Consider the following 24662-nt stretch of genomic DNA (forward strand, 5'->3'; position numbering starts at 1 on the left):
ACAACAGGCTGACATAGATGAGGTTATAATTTTGTGGGAAGGGAGATTTGTACGGCAGTTTTCATGTGCTAGTTTGAGATCTGCTTTTGTCTCTTTTCCTTTTTTGAGCAAGAATAACAAGCGTTGAGTTCCTGTCTTAAATCAAAGTAAGCAGATTTTTCTAAATATGTCAGATAAATGAGGGCCAGCCCTAGGTCAGTATTAATGAGAGGTATGTATGGATTTGTCTGGGTGATTATCTGTAATGGCAGTATCACTGAGCTCCCCTGCGCTTATGCATCACTGATCCGCTCAGTGGGAGTGACCTCACCTATGAGATCTCCACTTCCTGTGCCAGTGGACCCGCCCACCCTGTGCCACTGGCTGGGTGCATCTGTCTAATTAGAATATCTTCGCTTGTCAGCGATTCTGGCAAGGTATCATTTTCCCTAATTTGCTCGGTTTAGACTGGGGAAATATATGAACCTTAAAAAATGCTCTGATTGGAAAGGAATTAATTCCCACAATGCCGTGCTCGGTCATGCAGGAAGAGGGACGGCCGCTCTGCCAGTCTTAATGTTGCCGCAATTTTACCATGTCATAACAGTAAGTGGGGAAGCTGTGAAATGGTTCTCTCTTTCGCCCGTCCGTAGGCTAACAAAAGGCCTCAGGTCCCGTGGAGTGGAAATGAAAGTGGCCAGGCGATCTGAGCGCGTAATTTGCTTGTCAATACATTTCCCCCTGGCCGGCGCGCCCGTGTCAGCGCGCGTCCCGACGCGCCGAGTAATTTCACTCCATGCATCCCTGACAGATTGGTCCTCGTCTGCAAGTCGCCGGAGAAAAGCTGCTCAAACTATTCCCCAGACCGCGTGCCTCTCTTCATTAAGACCCTCGCAGGGTTCGGGATGAGCCGGGCACGGCCTCCAAACAATGGCTCCATCCCCCAGCGTCGCCTTTCTATTAGAAGTGACACCTCTCACCCCCAGGCGGAAATTGTGTTCGGATTGTAGCCGTGCGCCCGGGCTGTCTAAAAGGAATTATCCTAATTCTACAAAAGAATTCGATTTTATTTTTTGTCTCTTTGAATTGCCGTTTAATTTGCCAGCGTACAAGATCACCTTACATCAATTGCTTAGAGGAAAACAATTTTCTTAAAGCCATTCTCTCCTTGATATATTGTTTTGCTGTTGAGTTCTATACAAATCTAAAGTCAGCTTGTGAGGGGCCTGTTTCTCATCATTGAAAGCAGGCTTGTGGGTTTAAGCTGTTCTAAAGTAAAGCATCATGGGATAAAGCATAACATCTGGGTCCTTCTCATGGCATATAATAGATAGAGCAAAACCAAATGGGACCTCCTCTTTTTTCTCTTTCTTTTTCCTTGCTCTTCTTCTGCTTTCTATGTTTTTTACTACTATTTCTTAAGTTTATTTCTTAATTCTTTTAGCCTTTAGCATCTTTAGGATTCATCTTATATATGCAATATTCTTTTTAGAAACTTTTAAACAGTCCATAATTGTAATTTCCTGATTAGCTGGGTTTCCACACTGATTTTATGCGCATTTTGAAGTATCGCATTAGAAATGAGTGATGGAATTCCTAAATTTTAAATAAAAAACCCTAAACTCTCAAAAAAGTTTTCACACTTGCTTGAGGTGATTTTTGATGCAAAAAAGACTAAATGCAAAACTAGGAGATGGAAACACATTTGCCGAATAAATTTTGACGTAGCAACCATTAAACTCACGTGACCGATCGTCTAGCTTTATCGGCTGATGATGTCATTTCCATATATAGGTTTCAATGTTGTTGCAATGCCCTTGTTGCTAGTTCCTGCATCAAAAACTCAGCATTTATTTTTATGTGCACAGCATTCAATTAGCAAATTACAAGCTGCACTGCTAGTAAATTAATAACTTGCCAAATAGTAACTAAACACAGTCATGTCTCCATTTTCTATGTGTGCCTTGTTTTATTTACTGTTGGTTACCAGGAGTTGTCATTCGCTCGAACATCTTGATGGAGATGCACCGAATCCGCATTTGTTTGTTTTTCTTTTTTTTTGCAAGTTTTGAAAAGATTCGTTTCAATGGAACATTTCGATGGAAACCTGTTTTATTTTTTATTTGTCAGATAAGATGCAAACAAATTTTTTTTTAAACTATTATTTTACAATAAGAAAAAAAATAAGTAAAACAATCTGAAGTCAAATTTTAAATCAGAGTTTTACTATTACAGACATTGCACATTGTACATTTCTCAGAGGATACTTCAAGTTATCCAAAAATCAGTGTAAATAATTGACAGTATTTTTTTTCATCGAGGTTGAGTTGGAGAAACATCGCCACGTTTATTTCTGACTGATTTAAAATGACAAAGTAGGTCATTATGAAACATCCTCAGGGAAACTTTGTAAGGTTTTGTCAGATTTTTCTTCTTGACTTTACATCACACTTATTCTCTTTCTCAATAAAAACACGCTTAAGGTACCTCACATCCCTTATTACAAGCAAACCGCTGCTTCAAAGCAGTGTTAAGGGTCAATGAAAGTTCCGGAGCTCGGAAGAGGAGAGAATAGAGGAAATACTGCATTATCTTGTGTTTGGATGCTCATGTCTCAGCATTCCGGATGTGTGGAGCGAGCGGGGCTTTCTGCCACGGCTAACAAGTGGAGCACTTTTGACTATGAGCTGCAGAAATGAGAGCGAACAGCTGCCGGTGTGATTGAGGAGGAGAGGAGAGAGAGAGAAGGAGCGGCGCGTGCTGTGCGAGACAGACTCCAGAGACGTAGCCAGAAGACGAGAGGCGGTATGAGCGCAGGGCAGAGGTGCTGATGGGAGGGATAGGTGGACATCTGGATGGATAGAATTATGAAACCGAAGATCAGATGGACGGAGAGAGCCAAGTAAACAAGACAGAGTGTAGCTGCGTAGTTTCAAGCACCTGTGTTAGTACTAGCGGCCAGTTGCTTGCGCGTGCTTGTATAGGAGTAGCGCACGGGAGACGTGCCAGCATTAACATCTCTTCAAGTTAGTAAAGAAAGAGAAAAAAATGAGCATAGGTTTGGATGGGGCAGGGAGGGGGAGAAATGAGCGAGGGTGCCAGCAGATGGGACAGATGTCTGGCCATACTGGAAAGCATTGGCGCAGAGCGCTAGAGCGCCCCTGCTTCCCTTTTCTGACATCTGGGCCAGCTTGGGTCAGCCCGCCTGCCTTGGGCAATGAGCCTGGACAAGCCTTGTGGCAAACGGGCGCCCTAATGCTACTGAAATGGCAGAGCCGCCCATGCGGCGATAACGCGGTCCTCTCCCCATGTTACCGTTTCTCAGCTGTGCCCATACAGAGAGGGGAAAAAGACATAGACACAAGTATCTTGTAGTTTAGTGTGTATAGTGTGTTTCTGTTTTGACGTATGATAATGTAGCAGTGGGGGCTTTTTTGGTCTCGTGGATTCGACTCGGCGAGCTCAGACTGGGGCCTGTGCGGATAAGTTAGCGAAAGAGTCATGCACCATTATAGCTAGAAGCAGTAAAATTGGCAAAATCTGCCACTGTATTTCACAACATCTGCCATAGAGCAGTCAGCCCCTCTCTTTAAGAACAAACAAGAGACTGAAGTTGTTTTTTCTCATGTGATGGCCCATCGTATGTGCGCCCATTGCTGAAAGTTCAAATTTAGTGTTTTATGAGGCATTTCATTTTGCATCTGTTTGTACGCAGAGACAAATATTGCAAGGATATACAAATGAATCCTGTGCATGTAGTTAGTCTCACAAATATTTTTTTTTATCCGTATCCTTCGTAATAGAGAATGTGCGGGCAGAGGTGTGCATTAATCTTCATTTTCAAGGACTTTAAATTTGAGTTAAAACTACAGCAACTGTTGTATATCATACAATACGTTTTTTTGCTGTGTAAGTGGGCCTGTTTACTCAATACGCAATCTTGCATTGAAAAACAACTAGATTCAGTGAATTGATTTGAAATGAGAACTAGAACTTTTTTAGTTCAACACGGTGCAAGGCCGTGTTACTATCACAGTATTTTTACGATTTGATTATAAAAAAGTACAACCTTGCACAACCGTGTTTTTACAGTTTATAAACAGTTTATCCCGAACGTTTACATACCACTACGGAGAGGTGGAAGAAAAGCATCCCTGACAGAGTGCTGATGCGTCCAGAAGCTTGGCCTGAAAGAGTCGGGTAATCTGGATGATCTGCAAATACTGTTGTTGCAGGCAGAAACGGCAAACCCTCTCATTTAACCTCTTCTGTCTCCAGAGGGGTTGCTTTTAATTATCAGAGGCTAACGGCGTGACCTTGGGTCGGACCCCACTCATTTGGAATCCACGGACTGTGAGATGGGCTTGGCGAGGGTGAGGAAGGGCGGCAGGAGACATTAGTAGAGTTGCGTGTATGTGTGTGTGTGCCTCACTTGGAGACTGCGGGCGAGCGAATTGAAAGCCCCATTTCCAGAGCCCCTCTCTCTCTAACTAAGCTGTATAGCAGCGAGTCATTTAATGCTCAAGTGGACAAAGGTATTACCTGAGTCACTGGGGTGGATCAGACCTTTTCTCTGCAGGCCTTTCTGAAACCACATGCTGAGAGCAGCTCAACATCTCTGCTTCTCTTATTCTGCACCTCTCTTTCGGCCTCTCTCTAGTTTCCGGCCCCATCAGCTCCCATTTTCTCAAAGCCAGCAGCATCGGTACACACTGTAATAGCTCTCCACTGCGTCCGATTGCTGCTTATACACCTCTTTGTATGGCTGTTGGTGCTAGCAAATGTGTGTGTGTCTTTGGAGGAAGTGTCTTTTGTTCCTGTTGTATAGAATAAGACCAAAACCCGACTCTTTGAGGGATTATGAGAGGTCTGGGAACAATTGATGCAAATAGTAACAAGTAAATAGGGGATAGTTCACCCAAAATCTCACACTCTTGTTGTTCTAAACCTGCACAAGTTTTCTTATTTTTGGTGAACACATGAGAAGATGTTTTGATAAGTGATGGTAACCACACAGTTGGCGGTACCCGTTAACTTGGTAAAGTATTGGTTTTTCATACTATGGATGACGTTAATGTGTACCGTCAACGGTGTGCTCACCATCATTTATTAAAGGGGCCATGGCATAAAAATCTGACTCTTCCATGTTTAAGTGCTATGATTGGGTCCCCAATGCTTTTATCAACCTTGAAAATTTGAGAAAGAACAACCCTGTAACTTAGTTTTGGTAAACCATTCTCTGGAAGCACGTGAAAAAATAGGTCATTGAAATTTGGCTCTCCTTGTGATGTCATAAGGAGCTCTTATATAATAATATAATAATACCGCCCCTTAATCTGCACTATCCAACCACAGCATCGCCATTTAGTGCAGAGAGAAAATTATTGACAGCACAATTAAGTTTGAATTGCATCAAACCCACCATCATTTTGATAAGTGTTTGCATTTAATCATAGTATTCTGGGGACACCAAAGATTTATTTTACATCTTAAAAAAATTATTGTGACATGTCCCCTTTAAAATATCTAATTAACAATGTTCAACAGAAGAATAAACTCATACAGTGCAAGTTTAGAGCAACAAGAGGGAGAGTAAATGGGTAAATATTTTTTTGGGTGAACTATCCCTTTAATATAGTAATTATATATAATTTATATTATGTATACATTTCATGCTGAAATACAAACAGCACTAGCCATTTAGTGTCTCATGTAAAGCATTACGTACAGCAATTATAATAAATCCTGACAGATATAGATCTAGAAAAATTGACTGCAGAATGCATGTGTCCCAGAGAGCCGAGTAATAATATGACATAATGCTTCTATTAAACGTTTGCCTATATATAACCTCTCAATCTTCATTTTTGAAATAGAAAGAATGAACTCTTTATAATTGTGGCTAGATTTAAAGCAGGCCTACATTACATGTGGTTTTCTGGCTTTCTGTCAGTTTGAATTGAGACGGTAGACAGTATTAACTCCAGGGCTCAGCCTGGAGGATGATGGGATTGATCATGCTCAGCATCTTAGTTTTGTGGGGCAGGGGGCATGAGGCCAGCTCGTCCCAGCTGCCCTGTTCCCTGTTCGGCCATTGACTTTCAGCGTGACCCTCATTAGCGCTGGCCCAGTCTGCTGCGGAGACCCTGCAGTATGGCTGGAGGAGAGGGAGAGAAGGCCCGATGGGGCAGCCCTGCTTTATCCTGTACATGCCCTTCAGACAGACCCTACAACATGTGTCCGTATACCACATCAGCATTCTCTTTCTTCTTTTCACCCTGCATAAATGCCGCAATAAAGGTTTTGCATACAATATTCTCAAACAAAAAGATTATAAATATAAAATAAAAGGAATGAAAATAATAAATATACAGTATATAATAAAATATTAATAGAAATATAAGCATATAGGTTTTATTAAATATATACATAAAAATAACTTTTTTTGCCCATTAAAAAGCTTTTCTGTACAGATGCCATTCCAAATTGTATTAAGCTCTGAATGAAGGAATTCAATAAAATTGTTTGCATCCTATCCTTTCTCGCCCTTGACAATGAGAAGTGCACTATGTTTCTCACACCTACATCTCAACCTGTGTTAGTATTTATTGTTCTTTAGCTGTGTCTTTAGGTTGATAGGAGCCCGGCCCCTTTACACTTAACCCCGTGGCTTTGACCCGCTAATCAAGGCTCACAAAAGACAGACCGACTGGCTCTAATTTGAAGCAAAAGCCAATTACGCTCTTTTTCCGGAACAATAAACTTCTTCCCACGCGAGGTCAGAGTCCCTTTGCCCATCCACACCAGAGTTGTTAACAAACATCTGTCCAGCAGATTAGTGCGAGAGCTTTCCCTCCTTTTCTCTTTAATAAAAATATACCGACACAGTAGTACAGTATACATTCGCATACTATATACCTGTAAATAGCAATTGTTTGCAGGACAAAGGCTTTCTGTTTATGCTGCCGGCGGGCGGCACTATCACTGTGTGAACCCAATCAGCCGTCCATTTCCGCTGCCCGTGTGCTGCCGGTTGCCCCAGGTCTCCCACAGAAGAACAACCCTTTTGTGCGGAGCTAATGTGCAAGCGTTTAACTTTGGTACCGGAGAGCATTTTAGTGTTTATATCTCCTGATACATGTAGACACAAAGCGCTTTGTCTGGGTTTGGGGTTTTCTGTCTGAGTGGCTGAGGTGGGACGGGCCACTGATGCTGGTGCCACTTTTTCCATTTAAGACAAATGGAGTCCTTATGTAGACCAGTAAGGAAAGGAAATGAGAGCAGTGAAAGGGCAAACACACCCGGGTACATACAGGCTTTAAAAAAATAAAACCTCTGTGCTTTTTTTCTTCTTTAAAATACAACGACTGTGGCTGTAATAACAAATGAAGAATAGTAACTGCTATTTTTGGCAAGGATTGAAAATTGGCCTAAATGTGGCCATTGTAGTTTTGAGGTCGACTAATGCGCGCCAGAGCAGCAAGGGTGCAATTTCATGTGTCACTCAGTCCATAACCAGGTGGTTATAAAATGCACATAGTTTAATCCGGTGTCAGAAATGTAGTTTCTGGTAAGGGGCAATATTAGCCCACCAAGATTTTTTATAAAGTATAAAAACAGCACGTCATGCTTTACAGTGTAAAATTCAATTTAAAATAAATTAAATGAACGTTAAATGTAATCAATTATGGCTGTTTTCTATTAAATCAAATACAAAAATAGCTGTAAAATGAATAAGATATTTAGAATACATTAAAAATAATTAACCAGTCCATATATATATATATATATATACAGTACTGTGCAAAAGTCTTAGACCACCATGCCAGAATAAAAAATGTTGTAGTGATCATATATAATTGTTTGTCAGTCTCCTTAATAGAATACATCCAGAAAATTCAGGAAATGTGTAGTATTAAAAAGTATATAAAAATGTAAACTGTGTGTCAAGTTTTTAGGGTAAACTCCCCTTCCACTTAAGCAATAGCAGGAAACTGCAGGATCTCTTAAACCTAAATAAAAATGAATCCAAATTTCTAATTTTAAAGAAATTAGTGTTTACTTCATTCTGCTCATAAACGCTCAAGATGTCTTTAGTGCCAAGAGAGGTCAGACTAAACACCAACGATGCCTAAAGAAGACATTTAGTCTTGAAAATTTAATTTAAAATTTTTCTTTACATTATATATTTGTACATATTTTTATTTCTTGTATTTTCTTTATATCTTATATATATATATATATGATCAAATTAATATTACATTTAAAAACTATGTAAATTACATATAAACTATATATATATATATATATATATATATATATATATATATATATATATATATATACACACATATAGTTTATAGTTTATATGTAATTTACATAGTTTTTAAATGTAATATTAATTTGATCATTTTTAACTACTTTATGTAAGCTATACTTATATAATATACTTATGTATACTATACTCATATAAAAGAAATGCACTATTGGTGTGTTTTTGCTTACACATTTAAAATATCATGGCAGCATAATAAATGTTACTTGACATTATTGTCATACGCCCTAGTTAGTTTTGATGTTGGTTAATCTTTGGCACAGATCTTATCCCACCTTCTTAATGCGAAAGACAATACAGGCATTTACTTGCTCGCAAATCAATATTTGCCTGAGGGAAAGCAGAAGTGCATATAGCCCTTTTCTCACTACAGAGCATGAAATGAAGTATGGATCTTTTTTCCGCATCTGTGAATAATGTACAGTGCTAAACCAAATGTCAATATGTGCTGTTGTACATTTCGTATTTAATTGTTCCATTTGATCTAACTTGATTGTACATTTATTTATCTTTTGCCTGCCTGTGTGTGGGTTTGACCTCTCCGCCGAAGTAGAAATCATCCTCAATATGTTATGACAGATGATCAGAGTCAAACCTGAAATATAACGCTCTTACACACACACACACTTTTACTGCTCGCTTCCGATAAATGATTGACACATAGAGCTTCGGCAGGCTGGAAGGATGCTGATGAGAGAGCAGGGTGCTTTGACTGCTGGCCAATGAAAATAAACAGAAGAACATGAATTTCTTTTTGTCAGCTTTCCGTCTATAAGCATCTTCTAATGGAAACTGACTACATTAAGTTTGTGTAACTTAAGGGAACATGTTTTGTGCGACAGAAGTAGGGTAGCTCCAGGTGTCTGCGTAGTGACTCAAAAAGGCGCCAATTAAAGCAAAAGAGGTTTACTGGGGAAAGACAGGCGAAGGAAATCCGATCTAGAAAGGCAGCTAGTCTGCGAATCCTGTGTGATGAGTGGAAAAAAGCGGCTCCAAGTCTCTTGTATGTGTGCCATTGCTATGTGGTTTTTGGGCTACTGTCTCTCTCTGGATCCAGGCTTTGATATACAGTTAGACCTTTGATGCAGCTTCTTTGCCGTGATGGAAAGGGAAAAAGAAATGCAGGAGGGAGAGGAGAAAAGAGAGAATAAAGGCTTTGAATGGTGTCTGGCTTTGGATGTTAACGCCTTGTGGGTTGTCTCTCTCCGTACAGCAACTCTACGCCGCCCAGCTGGCCAGCATGCAGGTCTCTCCAGGAGCCAAGATGCCACCGCTGCCCCAGCCCCCTAACTCTGGTGGGCCCATCTCCCCCTCTGGCTTGAAGAATGAGAAGAGAGCTTCTACCCCCCTCACTCAAATTAAGGTACGGTCCCAGTCTGCTGCAAGTGGAGTGTTGCTTGACCAATCTCCTCCACTTCCTCTGTTCGCTAAATCAGCTGTGGTAGGTACCGCAGCGAGCGCTTGCCGCTGGTTCTCCTCTCGCTCCAAACCCATCAATCTGGGCTGCTTTTACAAGGCACCGGCCCTCTCAAGCAGAACTCTGTGGACAGGGTTGCTATGGCTTTCCCTTTTTGGAACACATGGTTTTTTATCCCAGTTTTTTTTACTTTTAAGTTGGACAAAGAAAAGGCAGTGACATCAGGAGCACTTAATCTAAATAAATTGATGAGGCTAAAATGATGTGATGACTTTTTCTTTTGTTTCTTTTATAAGATCAACTATAGGCTACTTGCAGCCAATGGCTCCTTTCCACCAGTCTTCGGCTCAGAGCGCAGGCCACATACATCATCATCCCGTTTTTTTTGCGCTGCGGCTGTAACTTAAAACACTCGCACATTTGGAAAAGTTTAGGTTAATATCACAATAGAACGGAGGATAAATCACTGAGCTGAACGGTAGTGCGTGTAGCGCTGTAATCGGTCTGCTCAGTTAGGCTGCTCCTCCGGGGCTTTTGGAGTTCTGCCCTTGAAGATCACTGCCACATATCAACATCTCAGTCTCTTTTCAGAGCAGACGCTAAAATCGTTGAAAATTACACAGAGACGGTGTTCAACCGCATAGTATTTTTTTAATCCAGATGCAGAGTCAACGCCGTAAGCCCCCCAGCTCTGACGCTAATGGTTTAACTGACACAAGATTCATAATCTTAATATTGATCAAAGATGTTGTATGATTTTTGCCCCATAGCTCCTCCATATGTAGATATGTTGTGCTTAATTAGCTTGCAATCTGTTTGTTTGTCTAGTTGAAGCATAATTGAACGACAAACTGTTGTTGGCAGTCAGATTTTTAAAGAGCTGGGGGCAGTCTCTGTATGTGGCCCATCTGTTTGGACACTGCCAGCAAAATCTTTTTCTAGCCGACATAGACTTGGAGAGATTAATAGTTACACTAAACTACAAAAAATGGACACACGTTAAGTTGTGCGTTAGTGATGTGTGCAAAAGTGATGATGTATGAATGTTTCAACAGGTTGAAACCTGTTGATTGTTTTAAAATAGTGTAATTAAAGGAATATTCCATTTTCTTAAAAGAAAAATCCAGATAATTTACTCACCACCATGTCATCCAAAATGTTGATGTCTTTCTTTGTTCAGTCGAGAAGAAATTATGTTTTTTGAGGAAAACATTGCAGGATTTTTCTCATTTTAATGGACTTTAATAGACACCAACATTTAATACTTAACTCAACACGTAACAGTTTTTTTCAACGGAGTTTCAAAAAACTATAAACGATCCCAAAAGAGGCATAAGGGTCTTATCTAGCAAAACGATTGTCATTTTTGACAATAAAAATAACAAATATACACTTTTAAAGCACAACTTCTCGTCTAGATCCGGTCCAGCCGACTAACGTAAATGCGGGGAGATGTAGGGAGGTCACGTGTTACATATATAAAACGCACATTTGCGGACCATTGTAAACAATAAACTGACACAAAGACATTAATTAGTATCAGTTGACATACAACAACGTAGGAACGGTCCTCTTTCAACACACTTGTAAACACTGGGGCGGAGTTTCGCGTTCGTCCTCTGTGACCTCTTGACGTCATGACGTATTGCGTGGGGTCACGCTGACGCATCACGACCGGATCTGGACGAAAAGTTGTGCTTTAAAAGTGTATATTTGTTATTTTTCTTGTCAAAAATGACAATCGTTTTGCTAGATAAGACCCCTATGCCTCGTTTGGGATCGTTTATAGTCCTTTGAAACTTCGTTGAAAAAAAACTGTTACGTGTTGATTTAAGTGTTATTTTTGAATGTCTATTAAAGTCCATTAAAATGAGAAAAATCCTGCAATGTTTTCTTCAAAAAACATAATTTCTTCTCGACTGAACAAAGAAAGACATCAACATTTTGGATGACATGGTGGTGAGTAAATTATCTGGATTTTTCTTTTAAGAAAATGGAATATTCCTTTAACTTTAATTTTAAACTTAGTTAAGAATCAATTTAAAGGGGTCATGTCACAAGACTTTTTTAAGATGTCAAATAAATCTTTGTTGTCCCCAGAGCACATATGTGAAGTTTTAGCTCAAAATACCAAATAGATAATGTATTATAGCATGTTAAAATTGCCACTTTGTAGGTGTGTGCAAAAATGTGCCGTTTTGGGTGTGTCCTTAAATATCCAAAGAGCTGATGAAATTCAAACACTGATCACAATGATGGTGGTTTGTTGTAATTAAAACTCAATTGTGCTTTTCTCTGCACTAAATGGCAGTGTTGTGGTTGGATAGTGCAGATTAAGGGGTGGTATTATTATAATAAGAGCTCCTTATGACATCATAAGGAGAGCCAAATTTCAACGCCGTATTTTTTCATGTGCTTGTAGAGAATGGTTTACCAAAACTAAGTTTTTCACATTTTCTAGGTTGATAGAAGCACTGGTGACCCAATCATAGCACTTAAATATGGAAAAAGTCAGATTTTCATTCCATGGCCCCTTTAAATAAAATGAAAATTATTCAGACGTCAACAAAACTTTTATTCTCAATAGGGCCATAAGGAAAGTCCCTACATGCCATTTGGCACTTATTTACATTTGACATTTACGTATTCGGCAGACGCTTTCATCCAAAGTGACTTATAGTGCACTCAAGCTATACATTTTATCAGTACGTGTTGGATCGCTACCGCAATGTTCAATCAAGTGAGCTACATGAACATTCACACACTTAATAGTAATATGTTCAGCCCCAGTTTCCTAACGCTTGCCGGCCTTATTGAATTAGTTTGAATTATCCCTTAACCGTTTCCCTCAGCCCGAGAGCAGGTGAGAAGATAAAGATGTGTGTTCAGACAGAGTGGGTTTTAATTAGGCTGAACAAAGCCTGGCCCTCGCTTCGCCGAGGAGCTGTTGCGTGGCACCGAGCCTGGCTGTGAAAACAGAACCCATGTCTTGGAGGACTTGGTCTAATTAGTCTACAGTAATAGCCTCTGGTGCATTGTCTTTCATGTGAGGTGGAAAGCATCTCTCTATTGGGCGTCTCTGTTTTAACAGAAGCTTTGTGTCTTTTATGTACAGGAGGAGGGAACGCAGCCTCTCAACCTCTCCGCCCGACCCAAAACAGCTGAGCCGGTCAAATCTCCAACGTCCCCTACACAGAGCCTCTTCTCCGGCAGCAAGAGCAGCCCGAACAGTCTATCTAAGAGCGGAGGAATCCCCAGCCCCCTTGGAGGATTGGGTCGCGGTTCATCACTGGGTAAATGTTCTGACTTATCTCTAGAGATTGACTTATCTCGAACTTGTGACGTGTGTGTTGTTAACGCCGTGCTCCACCAATTAAAGATTATTAAAGATCTTTCCAAATTATAAACATCACCATATCCGAAAGACTAATTGTATATTTCTGATTCTTTGTAGTGTACTTAACACGCTCCCCACTCATAATCTTTCTTAGATGGATACCACCGCTGTATATTTGTTTTCAAAGCTTGTAGTTCATCTCTCATATTAAGATTTTTTTTACGGAAGCTGCTACTAACGGTTGCTAAAAACAGTCTTTCATTAAAACGACACTGCGTTGTTGAGCAGCTTTCATTTCCCTCCTTCTCTTGGAGCTGGGCTTTGAACACAGGCTTGGTGTTTGTTTTTCTACTATTTCCGAGATTTAACTGCCATCCCGCCTCACCTCACTTTGATCCACTAATTACAGAAAGGCGACACACACTGAGATTGCTCCCTTAGTTTCCTGCTCCCCCCCAACACAGTGTTGGCCACACTTACAGTACGCACATGCCGACTGTATGTGCAAGACCTCCGTCGGTTTGGGTTTCACAATATGGCCATAAATACAGTGCAGAGTTTTAGGGAGACTAGAGGAGAGGGGTTCCAGACTTTCTATGACTACAAAAAATAAACATGCTTAAAGGACTAGTCCATTTTCTTAAAAAAAAATCCAGATAATTTACTCAACACCGTGTCATCCAAAATGTTGTCTTTCTTTGTTCAGTCGAGAAGAAATTATGTTTTTGAGGAAAACATTCAAGGATTTTTCTCATTTTAATGGACTTTAATGGACCCCAACACTTAAAAGTTTTAATGCGGTTAAAAATTGCAGTTTCAAAGGACTCTAAACAATCCCAAATAAGGCATAAGGGTCTTATCTAGCGAAACGATTGTCATTTTTGGCAAGAAATATAAAAAAGATGCACTTTTAAACCACAACTTCTCACGTAATTGCGTAATGATTTCAAAAGGTCACGTGTTACATATATAAAACGCACATTTGCAAACCATTTTAAACAATAAACTGACACAAAGACATTAATTAGTATCATTCGACATACAACGACGTTGGAACGGTCCTCTATCTCCACACTTGTAAACACTGGGGCGTTGTTTTGCCAGTGGTGGATCTAGACCATTTCAACTGGGGGCGGGGGGCAATCTAGGGCCAGTTACATTTAGACCTCATTCTTGTCATATTATTTTCGGCACTGCACTGCAAAAAATTATTTTCAAAAAAAAATCTTGTGCCATGGCCCCTTTAAATTGTTTACAGGAAGAATATCTAAAAATTAAGTCTAGTTATAAGTCTAATTTTTAGGCAAAGTGTATCAAATGTAAGTGATTTTGTGCATAAACAAGCAAAAAATCTGCCAATGGGGTAAGAAAAAAATCTTTAACATTTTTTTAAACCCTAAATACATGTTTTATGCATAAAATCACTTACATTTTATATTTTGGTCTAAAAACTAGACGTATTTTCTTGGGTCGTTTTGCTCATCAAGAAAAAGCAATTTAATTTAAGAATTTTTTGATATTTTTACTGAAAACAAGACAAAAATACTAAGATTTTTTTTCCTTCTTGAAAATCTTTTTTTGCAGTGTGCACTAAAGGCATTAACAGGCCAAATACAATGTTTATGCTACTGTATAATTACGGATGTAAAAAACAACGATCGCAAAAAAATTTGTAAAAATAATTTCACACCCCACATTTAGGGGAGCCACAAGGGGGTCCAAGCTTGTTGTCACAGGGGCACTGTCCCCCGCTGACCCTCCCTAGAACCGCCACTGAGTTTTGCATACCTCATCCGTGACCTCTTGAAGTGATGACGTATTACGTGAGGTTGCACTGGCGCATCACAGGACCGGAAGAAGATAAGAAGTTGTGGTTTAAAAGTGCATATTTTTTCTTGCCAAAAATGACAATCGTTTCACTAGATAATACCCTTATGCCACGTTTGGGATTGTTTAGAGTCCTTTAAAACTGCAATTTTAAACTGGATTAAAACTGTTAAGTGTTGGGGTCCATTAAAGTCCATTAAAATGAGAAAAATCCTGGAATGTTTTCCTCAAAAAACATAACTTTTTCTCGACCGAACAAAGAAAGACATCAAACTTTTGGATAACATGGTGGTGAGTAAATTATATGGTTTTTTTTTTTAAGAAAATGGACTAATCCTTTAATACAATTATTACATTTATGCCCTGATGTAACTCTGATTTGTGAGTTTTCGCTATTATTCTTTGTGCTGAAGTCACTTTGTTAACTGAAGGATTCTTAGTAAACAGTTTACCAGAAGCCTTGACACAATTTAAACCTCATGCAGTTTATTTCGCCGTAACCAAGTTATTTGTCTCTGCAGATATCCTGTCCAGCCTGAACTCAACAGCGCTGTTTGGAGATCAGGACGCGGTGATGAAGGCCATCCAGGAAGCGAGGAAGATGAGAGAACAGATACAGAGAGAGCAGCTACAGCATCATCAGCAGGGAATGGAGGCCAAGCTCTCTGCCCTCACCGGCATGAGCCTGAACAACTGCAGGGCTGACAAGGTGAGTTCCTTCACAACAACACATTCTCGTTCCAGCTCCTTTCGCCTAAGGGCACGACAGCAGTCAAAGCTCAAGGACTTGAGCCCGCAGTGAGTTGATCTTTAAAACCAATCAAGGTCTTTGAAGCACGTCCAAAGGAGTGTCTTTGATTGGCATTGGCAGGGTAGATGGTGGATGTTTGCATTTCTGAGCGAGGACCATCGCGGTCCTCTGGTGACCGGTGTGCGCGGGTTCAAACTATGATGTCTCTGCCCAATTAAAGCGTACGGGCGGCCCTCTTCAGCCCCTTGTGTGGGACAGGCCCACTTTGTGCAGGGCGCGTGCGTTCTCTCAGGGATTCCTTTTAAAAATATCTTCAATCGATGAGTCAATCAAGGAGCAGAAAAACAGACACCGCTACCATCTGATTGATGCCATATTGCCAGTTGGCCATGAGACGCAGGCAGGAACCAGGAGTGGAGGCTTATTAATATTTCAGCGCTTGATTACTTTCAACCAACATCTTAAAGTAGGTCATTGTATATGTAAAAAAGTACTGGGACTATTTTTTTAATCAACTTAGAAGTCCAGGCGAAAGACATGTGAGTGTGTCCTCAATAAAAGGGTGTGATGATGCCCAACTGCTCTTTTCCCAACGCGCCAACACTAAAGAGTTTAGCTAAAACATCAGATTCCCAGGACTGAGTCATTTTTTTCATCGCAGCAATTTACTGTACCTCCTTACTGCCCACAAAAGGCATTGTGGAAGTCATAATCTTGTTTTCTCAAACACAATGCCCAACTCTAAGCCATTATAAATGTTGATATCAGCTAAGCCACTGTATTACGTGCTATTCTTTGGAGATTTCACACTCTTTGTTTGTGTTCTTTGGAGGTGTGTGCGGTATGCGAATGCGCAGCCATCACCTGTGGCTGTCTCCCTCCCTTCCCCTTTTTTATTCTACCTCCACCAGCCTCAACTCATCCTCTCCAGGCCTCTTTACCTCCCAAACTCGCTCCGGGGTTGGCTCATGGTCAGCCAAACACAAGAATATGCCGCTACATGACATGAATGTTGCGCAAACAATGGCTGAAAAGAAACGTTTGTCAACAGGCAGCACACACCTATGCCTGCATTGTTCTTAGCAGGCAGAGCTTAACGCTTTTTTCTTCTCTTTTGTTGGAGTCTGGGTTTTGTCTTCACACGATTGTGAGGCCCTGCCTTTTCACAAGATTATTCGGGAAGCTCAGGTGAGCTTCAAATGTTTTTTTAGCGAGGAGGAAATCAGGTCGGTGGCCACCTTATGTCTTTTCACCACCCCCTTCCCTCCATAAGCCCCGTGCCCTGGAGAAAAAGGCATTAGGCTTCAGGGTAAATGTGTTTTCCCTTAAGGACTTTGATGTAAGGGCAAGGTAATTCTGGGCAGCTGACGGTGCAAAGATCCGCTGTCTTTGACAGGAGCAGACGAAGGAACGACAAATAATAATTAGGTGCTCTATCGGGGTGAAAATATGACTGGTATGTTTGGATTATCATTGTTGCTATAGGTTACTGAACACATCACAAAGATGACTTCTTCCATTGAAGTCAATCGGGCATCATTTGCAAAGACTTTATTTATTTATTTCTCTCCCTTCGTCTGAGTTTGCACTTGCTCTCATATCTAAGAATATAGCTTTATGACCTTTACCTTAAAATCCTAAAGAGGAAAATGGCAAACTTCTTTTGTATATTGACGTTTCTCAGAAGTTACAGTCTGCATCTGATGATATCATAAAGACAGTTCAACCTCAGTCTGTTGCTATGCCAAACAAATTTATTCTTGTCACAAACAAACCAGGGGCGGTATTTCTTTGCTGCGTATGGTTTCCTTTACGCTCTTGAAACAAGTAAAAAAAAGAAATATAAAACAGAATACCTATTAGGGATGCACCGATACTTGTATCGGGTACCGGCCTCGATACCACATTTTCTAAAGTACTCGTACTCGTTAAAAGTCCCCCGATACCTGGAATCGATACCACCGTATGAGAAATGTCTATGTTTGAGCGGCGTGTAAGGGGTTAATGCCTCTTGTGTTGTCCAAAGAGGCATAGTTTACAACAAACTGGAAAACTAGTCCTTTGTTTTTTTGTTAAATTATATGACTAAAGCTGTTACCTGTAAATTTAAATCATGTTTTTTTATTAAGTCCTCGGTATCGGCAAGTACTGAAATGCAAGTACTCATACTCGTACTCGTATTCCAAAAAAGTGGTATCGGTGCATCCCTAATACCTATCATCAGACTGGGAAATCAATAATGGTTATTCTATGGCATCACTGTGAAGAACCTACCTTTATTTCTCCAAATACATTGAACTGTTGGCTAATTCTGTAATGCAGCCATTAAAGGATTACTCCACTTTCATAAAAAAAATTCCTGATAATTTACTCACCCCCATGTCATCCAAAATGTTTATGAAGAAATTAATTTTTTTAAGGAAAACATTCCAGGATTTTTTTTGCATTTTAATAGACCTTATTGGACCAAAACACGTTACAGTTTAAATACGGATTAAGATTGCAGTTTCAACGCAGCTTCAAAGGGCTCTAAATGATCCCAAACGAGGCATAAGGGTCTTATCTAGCAAAAAGATTGTCATTTTAAATAATAAAAAAAAAGTGCACTTATAAACCAAACCAGCGCGACCTCACGTAATACGTCATTGCATGAAAAGGTCACGGATGACGTATGCAAAACTACCACCCCATTGTTTACAAGGGTGGAGAGAGGACCGTTCCGATGTTGTTGTATTTTGAATGATAACAATTAATGTCTCTTGGTGCAGTTTATTTTTTAAAATGGTCCGCAAATGTGCGTTTTATAAATGTAACACGTGACCTTTCAGCGTGCTTACGCAATTTTGCGAGATCGCGCTGGTGTGATACACGGCCGGTGGAGGACAAGAATTTGTGGTTTAAAGTGCATATTTTTTATTTTTCTTGCCAAAAATGACAATCATTTGGCTAGATAAGACCCTTATGCCTCGTTTGGGATCGTTTAGAGTCCTTTGAAACTGCAATTTTTAACTGCATTAAAACATTTTAAGTGTTGGGGTCCATTAAAGTCCATTAAAATGAGAAAAATCCTGGAACGTTTTCCTCAAAAAAATTAATATTTCTTCTCAACTAAACAAAGAAAGACATAAATATTTTGGATGACATGGGTGTGAGGACATTATCTGGATTTTAAGAAAATGGAGTAATCCTTTAATTATTCCCTGTGTAATCTATGAAATATCATTCACTTTTTCAATATAGTTACATAACATCTCAGAATACTTCATTAAATCTAAAAGCCAGTTAAAAAGTTAAAGGAGTAGTCCACAAGGAGTATAGATGGGGCCCATTGACTTACCATAGTTTTTTTTTCTACCATAAAAAGTCAATGGACCCCATCTTTAAAGTGGACTACTCCTTTAAGGGCAAACCAATGCCCTCTACCCATATGTTTCTAAGGGGGGTACTTTACATGTCATGTGTAGAGCTACTTACAGCCATGCACAAAACAGTAATGAACTGCCTGTTGTATATCACCCACGCTGCCAGCAGTCGACCGGTCAGCCCGCGTGGCTGCCCACGCCTGCCGGTGTAAAAAGGCCTGTAAGTGTTCCAGATAAAAGCTTTCACTTTGGTCAGTTTCAGAATATTAATATTTCAGCACATCGCCTCACCTGACATAAATACTGGACGCCCTTTAATAACTGTCTTCCAGTCTGCTGTTTGGAAGTTTATCATAGTGAAAGCTTACGTGGAGGATTCTGGAAAGGTAACATAAATGGGATTAAGGAGAGGTTAACATCATCTACTGGGGCTGTTGGTGGGGGATATTAAATATTGATTTATCCCGGTGTAACGACTGAGCTTCAGAGTAGGGCTAAGTGCTGCTTACAGATGGATCAATTCATCTTTTAATACAAAGTGTGTCTGCAGAACACAATGCAATGACCTGCATCCATTTCTCTCTTTTCATCTTACACAAAGTCACTTCCTTGTCTTACGCCGCCTCTATCTCTTTTTTATGTGTGTCTCTGAGATGGAAGAGTCACGTCCTTTGAGTCTTCTGTCTTTTAGGTGTATGTGTAAAATATTCATGTTTTACTGTTTGCTTGCTTGTTTTCTATTTGTCTTTTTCTTTTGGTGTCCCATCAGTGAAAGAAAAGCTTTTATGGGACCTCTAACAATTTGCTTTTTGGTCAAATATTTATTACGTGTATTATTGTCTACAGAGAGCAATTACTCCGCTTTATTATTTATAAAGTCCCTGTACATTTTTACTCCAGAACAACATTTTGTCGTACATTTTTACAGTTTCCAATATAATTAGTGTAACTACCGTACTTTGTTTGATTTTACGTTTTAAAATGAAATGTTACGAGCCACATAATAATAAGGTTCCAGCACTTTGGAAAGAACCCAGATTTTGATTTTAGATATCGCTCTCGCTAATAACCTAGTTTTCAACAGATGTTGCAGTCCAGCGGGCTCTGGTGAGGCAATAAAATATATTCTTGTGCTGACACTTCCCAAACTGGAATCAAAGGGTGAAAGGCCAGTGTATTAACCTATTGAGCATCCGCGTGGCTCCGCACCCCCTCCTCTTGCCTACATTATTGATGAGAGGAATATTCACTTTTCTCAAATCCCAGAGCACAGGGCCACAAACATTTAAATGGAGCTTTGCTCACTCTTCTCTCCTCACCCCCTACCTTTACACCCAAAGCCAATGTTTGCCCTCCTTCCCTCCCTGTGTGTGTTAGGGTCCTATTCACGCTTCCCATTACAAAGACTCGGGGTATAATCTTGTCTGGTCTGCAACCCTGCAAGCAATTTTCAACCCCTTTTTCTGCTGCTGTCTTGGAAATTGCCAGCATAGGTTATTTTTGGCTGCAAAGTACTAAATCCTGCCATACACGGCTTTGGCCATCCAAAATTTGATTATACTGGGAACTTATGCACTGCTTATAGCCAGCAAGTGCCTTTGTTGAGTATTGCTTACATTAATTCTTTTTTTCTGTTGTTCCAGGGAATAAAAATTGTGCCATTTTTAGTGACTGTGTGGGATTGAAAGTGTGTGTGTGTGTGTGGCTATACGCCCCAGGCTAGTTTTAAAACAATGCCACGCTTATTTTTACTCCTTCTTTATTCCTTAGCCGCCCATCATGACCAGATCTCCGCTCTGTAGTTTTAAACGCCATGTTAAATCGCAAATGGCCAAAACAGGGCACTCATTCAAAAATGTAACAAGCCTCGGTACGTCAGACCTACACGACTCTGCTTACGGCAGATATCATACAACAAAGCTACCGTAAAGAATAGGCTACAATGGATCATTTATGTCCCCCCATATTGGGACGGATCCCCTCCAAACAGACGCATAAAGAAGCTTCTGTCTTCCAGATCATGCGATTCAGTGTCCATTATTGTAAATAGATTGCATGAAAAAAGCATGGCCCTTCTTAATAGATCCTTGAGGAGTTAGTGAACAGTTGAGGGTCATTTAAAGCCAAAAAACATAAAAAAGATGCATGCCGAATGATCGCAGCAAGAGCGAAAAACTGTGATGAAGACTATAGCTGAGAGATGAACACATATAACATGGCTCATTTCCCCAGTGATGTTAAAAGGTCAGATGTTGTGGGTTAAATTTTCCAGATTTCATTAGAGACATACAGAAAGTTTTACATGCAGTGATGGTACAGAAAACTTGACCAGTGTCTTCAGGTGAAGTGCTCATGGCTCGGTTGTTTGCTACTGTTATTGGATGCCCACCAGTGGATGGATGTCGCAGCCCCATTCACATTATGCCAGCAGCCGCTCCTTCGCTCTGGGAGACTGTGAGCATGGAACGTCGCTCGGGAATAAAAGCCAAGCGACCGCATGAAAGAAACTCCAGGCTCACCGCACAACTGCATGTGCTTTAGACTAAACGTTTCAAAACTACCAACTACTGGAAAGCTGCACAATTATAAATAACATTGTGATTGGTTACAGAGGGAATTGAAAGCAGATGAGGGGCAAAATAGATGTGCGCCTCAGCGGGTTGTATAGGGCCTGGCCACAGACTTTTGAGATGGCTGAAGCACCCTATATCGTGCGTAGATGTCGACGCTCGTCGCAATGTCCTTTCAATTGGATCGCTCAGCCAGGTGTTGCACCAACTGAACATTTATTTCTCTCTCCAGAAGGGCTGTTTCACTATTCACAATTGCAGTTTTTTTATTTTGTATCAGATAATGATATTAGCCGTGTGCACCTGGGCAGCAGCACAAGGAAGATTACTACTAAGTCTACCTATGCGCACCTGCTAAGGTCAGTTTTGTGTTAATGCCTCCTCCTCCTCTATAAGCAGCGGAGGCGTATGCTCTCCTCATTCCCTTTCAAACATCTGGATGCGGATACCCACGCTCAAAATTGCCTCACAATTGCCATTATCTGGACTCACACAGACCCGGCTGGAACAATCCAAGGCCATATGGCCTAAGGCGGGCTATTTATACCAAAGGAAAAGCGTCACTGTATGGCAGCGCGATGTGTAAGTACAGGGTAGACACCAGCACAATGCGCTTCTGCCCGAAATACACCCCTCCGCTGCCGCATCTGCGGGCAGCGCTGTAGTCCTCAGGCACATGTTCTGCGGCCGGCCTGATTAAAGCCTTCTCCGCTGTGCTGACATGGGCTCCTCGCTCTGGCTCCGCTCCAGATGTTCAGAAGTTCCAGCGGCCTTGCCATCGCTCCTCCTGTGCTATTACTTCACCGTGCAGCCGAAACAAAATGCATTCAGCGACCGAATTTGCGGATGGAGGGGGAAAAAAGGATAGCGGAGGGGAGATTATTGTGGGTGTCTTTTTCCACTTCAGCTCAGAGCTGTGTGGTTATAATTTTAGATGTGGGAATGAACGGCTGCATGCTGAACTCATTTGAGGGAAGGGCCAGCCATGCGCCAGAGAGGTCGCGGTTAGTATGGGAGGGGCACAACGTGTACCGTGACATCTTTTCTTTTTTGCATTGTTTCTTTCATTTCCTTCCCTCTCCGGCCTTTTTGTACTTGTGGAGAGCAGGGGCTCTTGCCATTTTGCTGTTGTAATGCACATTATAAATATCATTTATAGCACAATACAACGCTCGTGAGTATGCACTGGCCTTTTCTGAGGATGACACGCACCCTTTACTGCCGTACTAGCAAAGTGATCAGTAAAAATTTAATGACTAATAAAAATGCCTTTGATTTATTACAGCACTCGATGCGGACAGTAGCAAAGACGTTTTTCAAGTCTTCAAACAAAAAGGCCAATGTTATGCATATAAATTATCTCTTTCGATAGTTTTTGCCGTAATACTAATGCTGCCATATAAATTACGATTATAAAAGTTACAACCAATAAGTGTATAATACAGTATATTAAATTTAATGGAAATTCTTTGTGCAAAGCATTTAGGTTTTACGTTTTTGTTCACTTTAGCTATTACAGACTTTTAATGTACACTGTAAACAGAGTCTCCCATATGTCTCTCTCTCTCCTTGAAGTCACAAAAGTGTCTGATCCCACTTTCATGCACAATAGTTCTCTCGTCCTTTAATTAGTTTCCGGTTTTAAAGGAGAAAGTTTAGCGACCAAACAGTATTTAATGAAACTCGGTGATGGATGCTTCTTGTTCCCCAAACTGATGTTTAATGATCATGACTTTATAAAAGGGGTTGATTGATCAGAGAGAGCCAGCTGAGCGGGGAGGACAGAAGCAAGTAATTTATAACCCCCCTTCTTCCACACACACACAAACACACACTTTCTACAGTTGTTGAGCCCTTCCCCAGTGGACTGTCCACGGCGCATCGCCCATTGCTCGTGCGACTAATCGCACATCAGTCAATTTGTCATCGGGGGCCGCGCGCCTCTTTCATTAAGTGCAATAATGCGGTCTGGTGATGAATACAGCAGCGTAGGAGGCTTCACACGGAGCGTGGCGCGGCGAGCTAGCGCTCCAACTCATCTTTACAAAGCCGCCCGAGCCCAGCGGGGACCGTTACATATGTCATAATTAGAAAACACTTAAATAAGCAAGGCAGAGTCAAGACAGGCAGCTCTTAATGACGGGCCATAAGCAGGTAGTGGTTAATTGTACATCACAATCACTCAGATGGCCATAAATAATGATTGTTCCATCATGCGTGCTGGGAAATTGCAGTACTTTCTCTCTTTCTCTCTCTCTGTCTCTTGGATGCTTATGATATGTTTTTGAGAAACTGATATAGTTTTATAAAAACAGAAGAAGCAAATGGGTGATACCCAGAGTGTAAAGTTTTTTTAATAAAGTAACTAACAGTGTAGTTTTATAAATATTTAGTATAGCTTTGTTATAGCTGTGCCGTGTCAGTCAGTCCATTGTCTTGCTTCAACCTGTTTTTTAACAGTCTGACAGTCAATTTAAAGTGACCCCAGGTGCAATAATCACAGAATCATCCCAAATAATCGACTATTGTCATGGGCTATTGACTGGTTGAGCTGGTGAGATAATCTTTTACCGTGTGAGGAGCTTCAACGCTCTGACGACTCCCCGGTGGCGAAAAGGGCAGAAAACAAACAAACGAGCAAAACGGTCAAAGCAGCGCGGCTGAAAGATTAATGTGTAGGTTGGTGTCTGTGTCTGCGTGTGTGGCAGGGGAGCTGTTAGCATTGTGTTGGGGGCTCGCCCGAGTCTGTCTGTTCAAACTGTGTGTGATAGGCATTCTCTGAAGAAAAGGCATGTGCAGTGAAAAAGACAATTGAAACACACCTTTCCTAAGATTGAGTGCACACCCTGGGAGTAGAACAAACGCTTTGGGGCTGACTTCGCCTCGCTTTTAGCCTCTTCAAGCACCGATCGGAGGGGGGAGAGATTACTTGTATCCTGGCGAGTCAAAGTGCCCATCTCCTCTTTGAGTCTTGAGAGAGAGACAAGGCCTCCACTAATGCCCTGCCGCACTGACGGCAGAACTAGGTCATTTAACAATGGGCCCTAGCAGTGGTCGGCCCTCTCGCTCTGCATAATACATTAA

General features: G+C 40.9%; 2 protein-coding genes across 16 annotated transcripts in view; one reads left to right on the top strand and one right to left on the bottom strand.

The window, feature by feature from the left end:
* Nucleotides 1–24662, bottom strand: part of nucb2a (nucleobindin 2a) — a 572456-nt gene that overhangs the window by 300018 nt on the left and 247776 nt on the right. The window lies entirely within an intron of this gene.
* The window catches only part of sox6 (SRY-box transcription factor 6), a 204390-nt gene that overhangs the window by 124321 nt on the left and 55407 nt on the right, over nucleotides 1–24662 (top strand). For 14 of the 15 annotated variants that reach the window (XM_073812455.1, XM_073812435.1, XM_073812450.1 and 11 more), the window contains 3 exons: nucleotides 9528–9677; nucleotides 12847–13024; nucleotides 15417–15604. In XM_073812455.1, coding sequence (XP_073668556.1) covers nucleotides 9528–9677; nucleotides 12847–13024; nucleotides 15417–15604 — 516 coding nt within the window. The remainder of the gene's footprint in view (nucleotides 1–9527; nucleotides 9678–12846; nucleotides 13025–15416; nucleotides 15605–24662) is intronic. The other variant, XM_073812449.1, reaches the window with a different exon arrangement.

Source organism: Paramisgurnus dabryanus, chromosome 2 (assembly GCF_030506205.2).
Source record: "Paramisgurnus dabryanus chromosome 2, PD_genome_1.1, whole genome shotgun sequence".
In the NCBI taxonomy this organism is placed as follows: domain Eukaryota; kingdom Metazoa; phylum Chordata; class Actinopteri; order Cypriniformes; family Cobitidae; genus Paramisgurnus; species Paramisgurnus dabryanus.